At 39.7% G+C, this 13,564-nt stretch overlaps 1 protein-coding gene across 1 annotated transcript in view; it reads right to left on the bottom strand.

Moving 5' to 3' along the window:
* Window positions 1-13,564, bottom strand: part of LOC134575588 (transmembrane protein 150A-like) — a 175,582-nt gene that overhangs the window by 84,553 nt on the left and 77,465 nt on the right. The window contains exon 3 of the mRNA XM_063434907.1: window positions 12,420-12,491. Within this exon, the coding sequence (XP_063290977.1) occupies window positions 12,420-12,491 (72 nt within the window). The remainder of the gene's footprint in view (window positions 1-12,419; window positions 12,492-13,564) is intronic.

Here is a 13,564-nt window from a genome sequence, read left to right as displayed (position 1 = left end):
TTACCGAGTTTCCAAGAAAAAACTCCCCCTCCAACCAACCAAACAGAAAGATGCACTCATACAGGTCTCACGCTGTCCATTGATGTCACCTTTCAGAGCCAGAGCTATAAATAAATCGATTTCTTGTTTAGTCAACTTCATGGTTCAGTAGAGTAATTTATCAGATGTATGATCTTTAAGTGGTTTCCTTTCTGCAGAATTAATGTTGTGTACATACAATGAAAAATGTCCGCTTGTGGGTGGATAGATTAGAAACTGCTCATCTTCATCTAAGTTGGGTAGCAGAATCAATGATTATGATTATTCATTTTTTTGAATGATCAGATTAATTGGTTCAGTGAGGACAGGTTTATTGTGCAGCAGAAGCAGGTCTCAACAATATCCAGAATTTGTGGTCAAAAAAGTGCTGAGAAGATGGAACGTAGCCTCTTGGTTTGGATACGTTCCATCCAATTCGTCAACAAGGGACCATCTTTCACCATTGGCAACAATTCTCAGATTCAAAAATATATTCTATTTACAAGTATATTTTTTAAATGAAAAAAAAAAAACATGGTGCTATCCGACTTTCTCTATAAACTATAAAAAAAAAAGAAAAAAGAAAATTAAAGAAAAAGAAGAAGATCTAAATTATTCTGTTTGCTGCTCACATTATGTCCAGCGGTCATAATTAGTTTCATCTGTCAAGTGGGCGGCATTGTGAAATCAGTGGAAAGAGCAGAGAAAGACAAAAATATCAGACAGACTAGGGCTGGATGAAAAAGTGCAAAAAAAAAAAAAAAAAAAAAAAAAAGCTTAAAAACACGTTTCCAGGAAAAGATCTAAAAAAAAATTATAGCAGCTGCCAGCTCTTACTGAGTAGCTAGATAAGTATTAACGCTTAAAACCATTTTACTGTGCACAGCAGTGGAAAATGCTATTAAAAGGTGGCCACTTTGCGCTCTTCCTAGACTACTGCTAGGACCAACATATTTCCTCGTATTCCAGTACTTAAGATGAGCGAGACAATATCTTGACTGCTTGCATGTACATCTTCTAAATGGATAACATTCAAAAAGGTACCAGCTCCCAAACTTTGCCATAACACTTTTCGGTTACCACCACAGCACAACGCCATAATTAGCAACTTGGGGATGCTGAAACAAGGATGTTTCAGAATCTCAGTAGTGATAGGATGGGCTGTGTCTGCCGTGTTAGCCAGTGGTGTATTTTGGATCTGTGCTGCCCTAGGCATGACAGAACTCTAGCACCCCCTAATTTAAATTTGCCCCACCCCTTCCTGTTAAAGACTAACAGATACTCTCAGATACACTGACGCAGATGTGACACACACTCACTGATTTGACACAATCTGAAAGAAACACTGGCAGGCATACACAATCAGACACACACTGACACACAATGACAGACACAATCACGCACAGACAGGCAGACACTCACAGACACCGACAGACACACATTTCCCCCAACACTCTCAGATTATTTTTTTTATTTTAATTTAAATCCACCAAGCCTCCCTATCTTTGGGAGAGCTGGGTGGATTTTTTGCCTGGGGTCCCGTGGGGTTGCTGGCCGGGCTGTTTGGGCAGGAAGGAGGCCAGTTGAAGCCCAGGCAGGAGCGGATTTGTGAGCTCACACTGATGTCACATTCCGATTTGCCGGCATCACTCTGCAGTGTGCCCGCCTGGAGCTCACCAAGCCGCCTGCCTCGAGGCTAACAAGGCATTTGCCTGGGCATTTGGGGGTGGCGTTTTTTGCCGCCCCCTAGAAAGTGCCACCCAAGGCAAATGCCTTGTTTGCTTCACGGCAAGTACAGCGCTGGTGTTGGCAGCCAGTTAATCAGGGTTTGTACGTACAAAGAAAGCTGTGAAAACACGTTGATACATGCAGAGCACTCCGCTGATCTAACCTGGCACAGGTAGATTTAATAATGAAGCGTGCTTTTTTTTTTCTAGGGGGTGGTTTCTGCTTTTCATTACTGCTTTCTCTGTGAAGTGGTAAAAGAAAATGTTCAAGCTGCACACAGATTTTTTTCTGAATTTTTCCCAGAGGTGCCAAACCTCCAATCCAGCATACAAAGTAAACAAAGATCTGGACACTCAATGGTTAACCCAATGCAGCCTTTGATACAGACAGGCAATTTTTTTACTCTGATTTCTCAAGCCACAGTTATAGTGACATGAGAAAGTCTCATCAGGGTTGAAATGTTGCCTGTCCGTGTCCATTGCAAGACTGCACTGGGTTAATCATCGAGTGTACAAAACAATATACGCCTAGAAAGAACAAAAGCAGAGAAAATTCATAGGGAAACACCGTTGAGTAGAGATGCCCCTGCTATAGATATTTGCACTCACAGAATAAAGGAGTTATTCAAGCTCATCAAGGTATCTTTGAATATTGAAATGAAATTCCTCAGGGGTACATGCAGAAGAAAGAAGAACTGGACATAGTGTAAAATCGTAATAATAAAAAACACGCTTTAATTGAAAACACTTACAAGAAGTAAGAAGTAAAAATGCTCATCAAAGATTTGTATCCCTCTCTCCAAGGTGGTGAATAAACTGAGCGGGTAATAAAATTTGCAGGCAGCTCTACGCGTTTTGTCTATAAGTTAGAGTTCATCAGGATAGAGTAGTAAAAAGCATGCAATACAATCAAATAAAAGTACATCAATAAAAAGTCCCATGTCTTCTTCTTTTAACCCCTTAAGGACACATGACATGTGTGACACGTCATGATTCCCTTTTATTCCAGAAGCTTGGTCCTTAAGGGGTTAAAGGTCCTTTTCGCCATATTCCACGCCATTTCCGCCAATCCGTGTGTCCCATAACAGGTGTTGTAAGTTTTCTTATATTCAAGTCCATTCAAGTTCATTACTCGGCCGCGGAGGGATGACGCACTTAGACGCCGAGAAGGGGATCTCTTCCGGATGGGTGGAACGCACGTGCGTTTCAAGGTGGCCGGGCGGAAGACCATATATGGACTTGAATATAAGAAATCTTACAACACCTGTTATGGGACACACGGATTGGCGGAAATGGCGTGGAATATGGCAAGAAGGACCTTTAAAAGAAGGAGAAGACATGGGACTTTTTATTGATGTACTTTTATTTGATTTTATTGCATGCTTTTTACTACTGCTCCTGATGAAGTCTAACTTATAGACGAAATGCGTAGAGCTGCCTGCAAATTTTGTTACCCGCTCCGTTTATTCACCACCTTGGAGAGAGGGATACAAATCTTTGATGAGCATTTTTACTTCTTACTTCTTGTAAGTGTTTTCAATTAAAGCATGTTTTTTATTATTAAGATTTTACACTATGTCCAGTTCTTCTTTCTTCTGCATGTACCCCTGAGAAATTTCATTTCAAGATTCAAAGATACCTTGATGAGCTTGAATAACTCCTTTATTCTGTGAGTGCAAATATCTATAGCAGGGGCATCTCTACTCAACGGTGTTTCCCTATGAGTGTTCTCTGCTTTTGTTCTTTCTAGGCGTATCTTGTTTCGTATGCTTCTTGTGAGGATTTGAGGAATCCTTTGTTACAGCCTAGATTTAAAGGGAAGTCATTAATCTTTCTCCCTAATATATTGCTGCACTTGGGTGGTCTTTTTTGTTTACACATTAATCATCGAGTGCCCAGATCTTTGTTTTTATTGTACCTCGGAGATGAGGGACACTCATTAAAAAATTATAAATCATGATGGTGTAGAGGTCATCATCAAATTTGGTAGGTATGTGGGAGGGGGAGAGCCAGTGAGGTTATTGCATCAGATCTGCACAAAATAGTGCAGACCCTCCCGGAAAGGGGCGTGTTAGTCCACATTACATGCAAGTCAGCCTGGTATAAATACACACCAGGCTGTCTGCCAGTCATTGCAGCCGACCCACTGAAGATAGACCCCACAGGAAGCTGTGCTTTGGTGCTTCCTGTAGGGTCCTAGTGCCCTGAACATTGTTGAACTAGGATTGTTGTGGACAGTGATTGCAGCATCAAGATACGATTTATGTCTTGTATTGTTATTTTTGTGAACATTGCTCCCTTGTCCAACTACTTTCCATAAAAGAAAAAAAATTGTTAAAGGGACACTATAGTCACCCAGACCACTACAGCTCAATGAAGTAGTCTGGGTGCCAGGGTCCCCCAGGTTTTAACCCTTCAGATGTAAACATAGCAGGGTTAATCCAACCTCTAGTGGCTGTCTTCCTGACAGCCGCTAGAGGTGCTTCTTTCTACGAAATTTGCATCCAGCGTGCAGAACGCCCACAGAAAAGCATTGAGAAATGCTTTCCTATGGACTGTTTGAATGCGCACGCTGTTCTTTCCGCACATGCGCATTCTGCTCCACTCGGCAGGGGGAGGAGAGGTCACCAGCGATGAGGGAGCCCGGCGCTCGATAAAGGTAAGTGGCTGAAGGGGTTTTAACCCCTTTCAGCGCCATGGGAGTGGGACCCTGAGGGTGAGGGGGTCCTAAGGAGGCTATAGTGCCAGGAAAACGAGTTTCTTTTCCTGACACTATAGTGATCCTTTAAATCAAGATTGACAAAAAAAAATAAAAATTGTTGAGGACAGTTCCCTGGTCTCTCCAAAAGAGAAAAACCAGGGAACTTAGGCAGAAATCAAACTATTAGGAGGCACGCGGCTTGTGCACTGTAGTGGTTATGGTGCTTAGTGTTTCCTTAACAAATCTTACACTAATTAGGACAGCTAGGCATGGTCTACTATAGGGTTGTGTTAACAGACAGCACATGAACAGTAGAGCGGACATTTAAAATCTGCCAACAAATCGTGCAGTTGGTTTATTGAAGGAGTAAAAATATCATACGAAACAAACCAATAATAAATAAATAAAAATTAAAAAAGGGAAGTGGAATTAGTAAGGAGATGATCTAATCCAGTGGATGGTGCTAGGCATACTTGCATTTCCGCAAATAGGAAATTATTGCAATGTTTCACGTATTCTGGCATGGCCTGGTATAAGATAGAATACAGGGTTTTTAGCCTCCTCACGGTCACTTTTTCTAAACCAGGCACTTAACATGGTAATCTGCTTTCTTTCTCTACATTGCACTGGATGAGGAATGTGAAGACGTTTAATATTCCAATCAGTGTTTCCAGGAATCTTTACTCCAAGCTACATCCTATGTCTAAAGGGAAAAAAATAAAGTTCTCAGTCCTTTAACCCCTTAAAGACCAAACTTCTGGAATAAAAGGGAATCATGACGTGTCAGACACGCCATGTGTCCATAAGGGGTTAAAGAAACATACAAAGCACCATAACTACCACAGCCGACCGTAGTAGTTATGGTGCCAGGAGTGTCTCAACAACGCTCCAGATTAATTCTTCCAATTTATGCTACTTTATGTCTATTTAAGTGGGAGAAACTAGATAACAAATATAAACGTTTGTTTGATACTTTAGGTACTCGCGAACAATTAATAAGTCTCACGTATTAAACAAAACGTATATCTGGCTTTTCCAGCTTTGAGATTACTGAGCATGTGCGCCCAATGGAACTAGGTTGGTGTTAAACTGTGCCAACACAGTTTGAGATTATATATATATGTATATATATATATATATATATATATATATATATATATATATATATATATATATATATATATATACACACACATATATACACACACACACACATATATACATACACACACACATACACACACACACACTGGGATGACACCAGGCAATCCTGGCACTATAGCCACTACACTATAGTGTTGGCCATGCATGGTATTGCTTTACAGTCCTCTATACACTGTGCCAGCAAATGGATAGATGTCATTTTTTTTATTTTATTTTTTAAATCTAAAAATATAATCCCAAGCAAAACTTTAGAAAAAGTTTGCCTCAAGACACAAAGCCGTAATTCTCCCAGAATGCCAGATGGAATATGCAAATAAACCCTTTTTTTAAATCCAGTTACTCATTTCTGCCCTGCAAATCCCTTCATTATGTCTCAATGTACACATATTATGTTTATACATTTATAGATATGATAAAATAGGATAATAGTCAATTTTTATGACTCTCTGTGGACAGTAGAGGTAAACCACACACACCCTCACATACATCTGGATATAAGTAAGACAGTGGATCCATCTGGTTCCAAGCTCTGCTTTCAGCAGCCTTGATTTAAGAGCCAACAGGTCATGTGTTTTCTAAAAGACCAGCTTTTTTTGGTCCTATCCTGTCTAAATAAACAAGAGAGATTGAACCATTGACTGTGGTGGGAACAGCAAACACAGAAACTGAACACGCAGCAAATGCTGGGATATTAATACTCTGTGTGGAAAGAAAATCCACATGAAAAAAGTGCATAATCATTCACATAATTTGTTACAAAAGAAGGCTTTTTTGCTTAAAAATATAGCAAAACCAGAACAGACACATATGCTCATTGATTCATTTATACTCCACTTACAGGTCTCTAGTGAGATTATTCTGTTTATTGAATAGCCTCTAGGTGTTGTGGAACAACAAGTCCCAATACGCTCATCAATAACCCCAAAAGAAGGAACGTGTTTGTGGGTAGATGTGCATAGGAGGAATTGTCTATTTACAACAACTTATGTTTTATTTATTTTTATTATTCAAAATAAAATACTACATGTAATTATAGCATCTGTGTGTATTATATTGTAACGTATACATATAAGTAAATACCTATTTTCAATAAAATTACTTGGTTTATCCATGCTCTATGGGGCAGCCATCTTTAAATGTCCTCTCTGGTCAGACACAAAGCCTATCTGGCCAAGAAATGACTGCCTCCACTGAGGAAGGGAAAGCAAGGAGAAGCACTAATAGAGTGTATACACACACACACACAATGAACAACGATACATTACAAGTAATCACTTATTTTCAGTGAAAACAACAAATTACGAGTATTCCATTAAGAGCTACTATTGCTACTGATGATTTATAATTTATTCAATGATTGTAAATATTCTAGTGAGTGGAATTAAAATCTCATTAACAATTACCTTTTGTTCTAGGTCATGCTTTACTTTAGGTCTACTCAAAACCAACATTAAAACAAAACAATGAGGTAAAAATGGCCCTTATTTTTAACGCAGTATACAGATAATGCAGTAAAAATGTAAATAAAAGTTAAAGGGACACTATAGTCACCAGAACAACTACAGCTTATTGAATTTGTTCTGGTGAGTATAAACATTCCATTCAAGCTTTTTGCACTAAACACGGTCTTTTCAGAGAAAATGCAGTATTTACATTACAGCCTAGGGATACCTCCAGGGGCCACTCCTCATATGACTACTAGAGGTGCTTCCTGGGCCAGTGCTGCACAGTGAGCAGCACTGCCATTCTGTGTCTCCAACATCTACATGGAGACACTGAACTTTTCTTTTATAGAGATGCATTGATTCAATGCATCTCTATGAGGATATGCTGATTGGCCAGGGCTGTGTTTGAATCATGCTGGCTCTGCCCCTGATCTGCCTCCTTGACAGTCTCACCCAATCCTATGTGAAAGCATTGTGATTGACTCAGAAAATCACTTCTGATGAGGTCAGCCAAACAGGCAGTTTAGGGGTCGAGCCAGATGAGATCGGAGCCATTACTGGTATGACAGTGAACCTAAAGCTTTATATGTTAGAACATGTCTGCAATTTTAAGAAGGCCCCTCCCTCACTAGGAAGTGGCTCCACCAATCAGGAAACTCTCTTTCTGGTTTATTGGGACTGATCTTTTCCAATAAAATTCCTTTCCAGCAGATGTTTATGGGATAAATAGTTTATCCCCCAAGATCAGTCTATAAAGTGATAGCAGTCATATTGCAGTTCTAATCTGTATATTCACAGACTGGTTCACGGAGAAAACCACACAGCAAGTAGTATATTTTCTTCTGGAACACCAATCACATATTCAGGGGAAGAAAAGCTTCAAAAAGATCTAGAGACATTTTATGCTTTACTTCTTCTTTAGGAACAGACCTATTTCTCCTCGACCTGAAATTCGAATGGGCAGGTTTCTCTGTGAAGGTGTATACATTCCTTCCTGAATGTGCACTGTTCTGAAAAGGTTGCCCCTTTAATAATGATGAGGCTCGATATAAATGCAATCATGTACAAGATTAATAATTACCATACAACATGTCTCGATGATTTCTTACACCTACATCCATTTCCAAAACAGAATAGCAATGTTAGCATACACAAGATTTTTCAAAATGGTAGAATAAGTTGAAAGTATTTATTAACCAATTGGCTTGCGGCCTGAACAAAAATGATTGAAAGGAAAACAATAATGCTGCATTAGTTCTTGTTGTTGCACATAAGCAGTGTACTCATCTGGTTTCTATCCCACTTCTCAAAAATACCTTGCACCTCCTACACCCTCTGCCGCTTGCTTTCTCCCCTCTTGCCCACCCACTGTGTCCCACCACACCTCTTTATCTTACAACTAGGTGCATCCATATTGGCACCCCGCCTATTGTTCTAAGTGTTATCCTTTGCACCTGGCAGTTTAGACTGTTTAGAGAAAGCAGAAGTGTGAGCCATGGTTGTGTCATTGTGAAGTCATTAGCCAAGTCGTTCATACAAATCTAAAACAAAATAGGGCAGAGCATGAAATAAAGGTTAAAGCGAGTTATATGAGATTTTTTTGCGGTTTTGGTCGATTAAGTAATTACCAGGGAACTGACAGTTTTCCTCTAATGTATTCTCTCTCAGATACATTTAATAACTTTTGCAAAGAGAAATGGAGTGGTAAGAGCACATGTTAGTAAGCACCGCAGACATATGGAATTGCACCATGCTTAGAGTGTTCTTTTAGAGGAGAGTAGTTGGATTACAGGAATCACTGAATCCAAAGCAGAATATTCTACAGGAAATACGTTGTTTTCGGGTAAGTATGTTTGCTTTTGACCACAACTCACAGGTTCAAACAGTCTGAGCTTTTACAGTTAATTTGTTTATGATCTAGTATTGCCATTGGCATTACATAAATTGTAAATTGAGTTAAAATAAATTTGCTTATATATGATTTAGTCCTCAATACATCCAAGAGCGCCTGGACGCCATGGTGACAACAACTGAACCTGGTGTTAAAGATTTGTTTCTTTATTAGTCAGGGGGGATAAGCAGATACTCCGAAGCAGCAAAGGATAGGGTGGTCTCTTGAATTGCTAAGTGAAAAAGGAAAAATTGAAGACTTAGCAGGCTTTTCAATGGAGTTCTTTTGGACTATAGTCTTAAATTTACTTTGATTTCCATATATTCCTGGATTCTGGCAAATTAGAGAGAGATATCAGATACCATAAGATCTGCATGAAAGTCTAGAAAGGGTGGGTGATCAAACATTAAGGATTTGGTGTTTGCCGATCTTGGTCAGGGTGACCCATTAATCATAACCAGCTTAGTCTCAATCAGTTATCTTAGACAGGCATTCCATCTCGCTTTTAGACTGATGAAATCCCCCTTCCGCCCCCCCTAAAAAAGAAACAAATTAGGATTTTGGCCTGGGCAGACCTAGAGCACTCTATTTTGTTTTAGTTCTCTCTTATCGCCACCACTTGTGTTAAGTGCTACTCCAACTCAAATAATACTCCATATATCAGTGTTACGTTTTTCAAACTTTTACCTGACTCCGATAAGTGATTATCAGAGTCACAAATTCCAACCTTAAGGAAACACTATAGGAACTCAGACCATTTTATTCCAATGAAGTGGTCTGGGTGCCAGGTACCCTTCGTTTTAAACCTGCAGCTGAAAATATTCCCATTGCAGGGTTAAGCTGTGTCTATGTCTGTCATACTGACTGCCACAAAAAGGCTCTACTGCAAATTTGGAGTAAAATTCCAAATTTATCACTTGGTCTCACAAAGACGTATTGTCGCAGGTAGCCATTGCCACACATATGCTCCAAAGAGGCGGAGATACACACCGGAGACCAGTTCTGCAAGGGAGAAAAGTTAAATTAAAATCTACCTTTTTAACCCTGCCAGAATGAACCAGGTTACCGAAACGGTGACTAGGGCACTATAGAATTATGAATACACATTTGTATATTTTTTGAGATTTACATTTCTTATTTTGCAAAGGTAAAAAGAAAAGGGGGTACAAAAAGAAGAAAGAAGGGGTGGGGGTACACAATGATTCCAGCATATTAAGTAACATTTTTACAACAGCGCCATTATTGACATGCATACAGTGTGGAACACATCATCGAATATGCTTACACATTTTAATACAGTCATCATCTTATATTTGAGTTGTCTTTCAACATTATTATCGTGCAACTGTTTAGCGTTTTGTATGATTGTCTTAAATGATCTCATATTGTGCGTCTGTGGGAGAGCCACTTTCGTAGCACGAACTTACATGAGCGTGTCATTTTCTGGAATAGGTATCTTGGTGATATATGTTAATGTTATATGTTGATGCTCAACCGCTATTTTGGGGGGGTATAAGAGTGCTAGCCAAGGGTGCCATAGTCGTTCTGTGTGCTTCGCCTTCATGTGGGATTCAGAGGAAAGCAATTTGTATCTATAATATTGGTACAATTTGTCTTTACGTGATGGACAATACATGGTTTTCCATTGTTGGGCTAAAAGCGTTCTGGCTGCTAATATGACATGAGAGGCTAGTTTCTTAGCAGCTTTATTACACGTGGTTGGGAAGAGCAGCATGAGAGCTATCAGCGTTGTAAGGGGTGTCGAATAGCCCAGTGTGGTTCGTAATATGTGGTGAACTTGCAGCCAGAGTGGTCTAATCAAGCCACACTCCCACCATATGTGGGTCATAGTACCCGTGTCTACGCCGCATCTCCAGCAGAGAGGGCTTGACCCGGGATATATTTGGTTAAGGCTCTGTGGCGTCAGGTACCACCTATAGACTACTTTTTTTGTGAGCTTCTACATGTGAAAAGCAAGACGTGAGCCCTTTAAGAGCATTTAGTGAGTGGAGCCATTGGTCATTCGAGATATGCGGTATGCCCTCCTTTTCCCATTGGGATATATATGTGAAAGAGTGAGGTGGTGTGTGTCCTAACAGGGCCTTATAGCAAACAGATAAGGCTTTGGGTTTGGTCGGTGAGGAAAGGCACCTGTTAAAGATAGTTACGGAATGAGCCGTTCAGGGTGTTATCAGTGAGGTCTGCACTGATACTTTATTTTGCATCATGCTCTTCAGTTGCAGGTATTTAAATATAAATGATGTAGGTAGGTTATACTTTGCCTGAAGGTCAGGGAAAGGCAGCATTTTCCCCTGGGAGCAGAGGTCTTTGATAAGGGTGATACCGTGAGTGTTCCATGGCTTCAATAATAGTCCTGATGCTACCCCTTCCAGCGCCCCCAAGGGGGCATATGTGCACAATTTCCCTTTGTCAGATATTGTGGTTAAGACCTTGTCCCAGATTTTCACAGATAGTTTGGTGGTAGGGTATAGCATTCCTTTCTGACTCCTATACGGTGTCGGAGACTAAATAGTGTGTAGCAATTTGTATGGGAGTGTTTTGTCATGTTCCATATCGACCCATCAAGCCTGATTGATCATTATGTACTATGCGTGGTAGAATGGGGTTTATCCTGTTGGCTAGTAGTTTGGCATATAATTTAGTATCACAAATTAAGAGGGAAATTGGCCGAAAGTTGGAGCAGTGAGTCGGGGGTTTTCACGGTTTCGGGAGTGTTGTGATGTGGGCTTGGAGTATGTCTGTGGGCATGACTCCTGTTTGGAGACAGCTGTTGAATAGTGAGGTCAAGTGGGTCGCCAGTATATCTTTAAAAGTATAGTAATATAGGTTTGTGAACCCGTCCGGTCCGGGTGATTTATGTTTCGGTAGCTGAGTTATGGTGTCTATGATTTCTTGCGTAGTGAATGGTCGTATCAGTTTCTGGCAATCTTCAGTAGTAATGGATGGTAGGTGTATCTCCTGTAAGAAGGAATCTATATCTTTTTGAGTAGGTATGTGGTTGTTCGTGTCATTCGCTAAATTATAAAGGCCGCTATAGTATTTGCCGAACTCTTCTACCACGTCTAATGGGTTAGTAAGTTTGTCTCCGTTTGCGTTGTGAATGAATGCTATCCTTGAGGACAAGGCCCTCGACTTAAGTTGAGCTGCTAGTATCTTTCCTGCTTTGTTCCCTTCTTTAAAAAATGTATGTTTCAATTTCGTCAATAGATACACATTTGCATTTTTAACGATATAGTGTTCCTTTAATTTCAATCCACGTTCCCTTCCAGGATATTGCTCATTAAGATTATATTGGTTGAAACATTTGTCAGTGTATGTAATTGAACATCTTGTATCCCCACTGTTCCCTTGATCCTTTACAATAAAGAACTGAAAACAAACACACAAAAAAAATTGCACAGAACATATTACGTAGGAGTAGGACTGAATGTCCAAAGGGTCTATTGTCCTACCTCACAAGTGGTATGTGATCCATTGTGCAGCATAGCCCATCCTCCAACAAGTCACAGGTGTGATTATAGACCCTGGAAATGAGAAAGAAAGCATTAATTCCCCAGAAGAATCGCAGGGAAGGCAACACACCAAATATAATCCAAGCATTAGCATTTATGAGACTTAGTAATTCCATGTCAATACAAGTCATCAATCCTAAATCTCACAGGAGAATGGTTAGATTCATTCAAGTGGACAGAATGGACATTTACTCAAAGAGCCACTCTTTACATCAGTAATATGCAGAACACAATCTAGGAATACAAAACACTTAAGCAGGGCTGCAGGAGTACAATTTTGAGGTTGTACTTATCAGCTAATGATGCTATAATGGAGACATGATCTTTAAAATTGTAAAGTGTCTGATCTTATGAATCACTATTTCTCCTATGTCAAAATTTGAACAAACTGAAAATGTACGAACTCATTCTGCCATTTGTCTGTCAGTGGTACAAGTCATTGCTGGTGTGCAATAGTCTGTGTCATTTGGTATTACATTCTGAGATCCCAAACTGTGTACCGTCTGCTTGTATGTAAACTGACACAAAACCTCACTAATCAAACAGATGTAAACATAGAACTGAAGAAAAAAAAATATACATATCCACGTTCATCCATTTACTAACAAAATATAGACCCTGTTCGTTTTTTTATTTAGATTTTAACCCCTTAAGGACCAAACTTCTGGAATAAAAGGGAATCATGACATGTCAGACATGTTGTGTCCTTAACCCCTTAAGGACACACGACATGTGTGACATGTCATGATTCCCTTTTATTCCAGAAGTTTGGTCCTTAAGGGGTTAAGGGGTTAAACATGTAGTATTGAACAGCAGTAGTCTGTTTATCTGTTATAAGTGACATCTGAAAGTTGAGCACCCAACCCCATCTGGAAATCTATATTAATATGGACCATTCATGATCAATAAATCAATGTATAACCGCTAACACTATAAGGGATATGTTGCCAAGATATATATATATATATATTTTTTTTTTAAACAAAACCAAGAACAAGTATATAAGCATCCAACACTTGCATATAAATACATAACTGGACCACCATGGTAGGCTGAAGATCATTGGCAGTATTTGTCCAAGGTAG

The sequence above is a fragment of the Pelobates fuscus genome, chromosome 10 (genome assembly GCF_036172605.1).
Source record: "Pelobates fuscus isolate aPelFus1 chromosome 10, aPelFus1.pri, whole genome shotgun sequence".
Lineage (NCBI taxonomy): Eukaryota > Metazoa > Chordata > Amphibia > Anura > Pelobatidae > Pelobates > Pelobates fuscus.
Note: the sequence above shows the minus strand (reverse complement) of the source record. Positions and strands in the feature narration are given on the sequence as shown.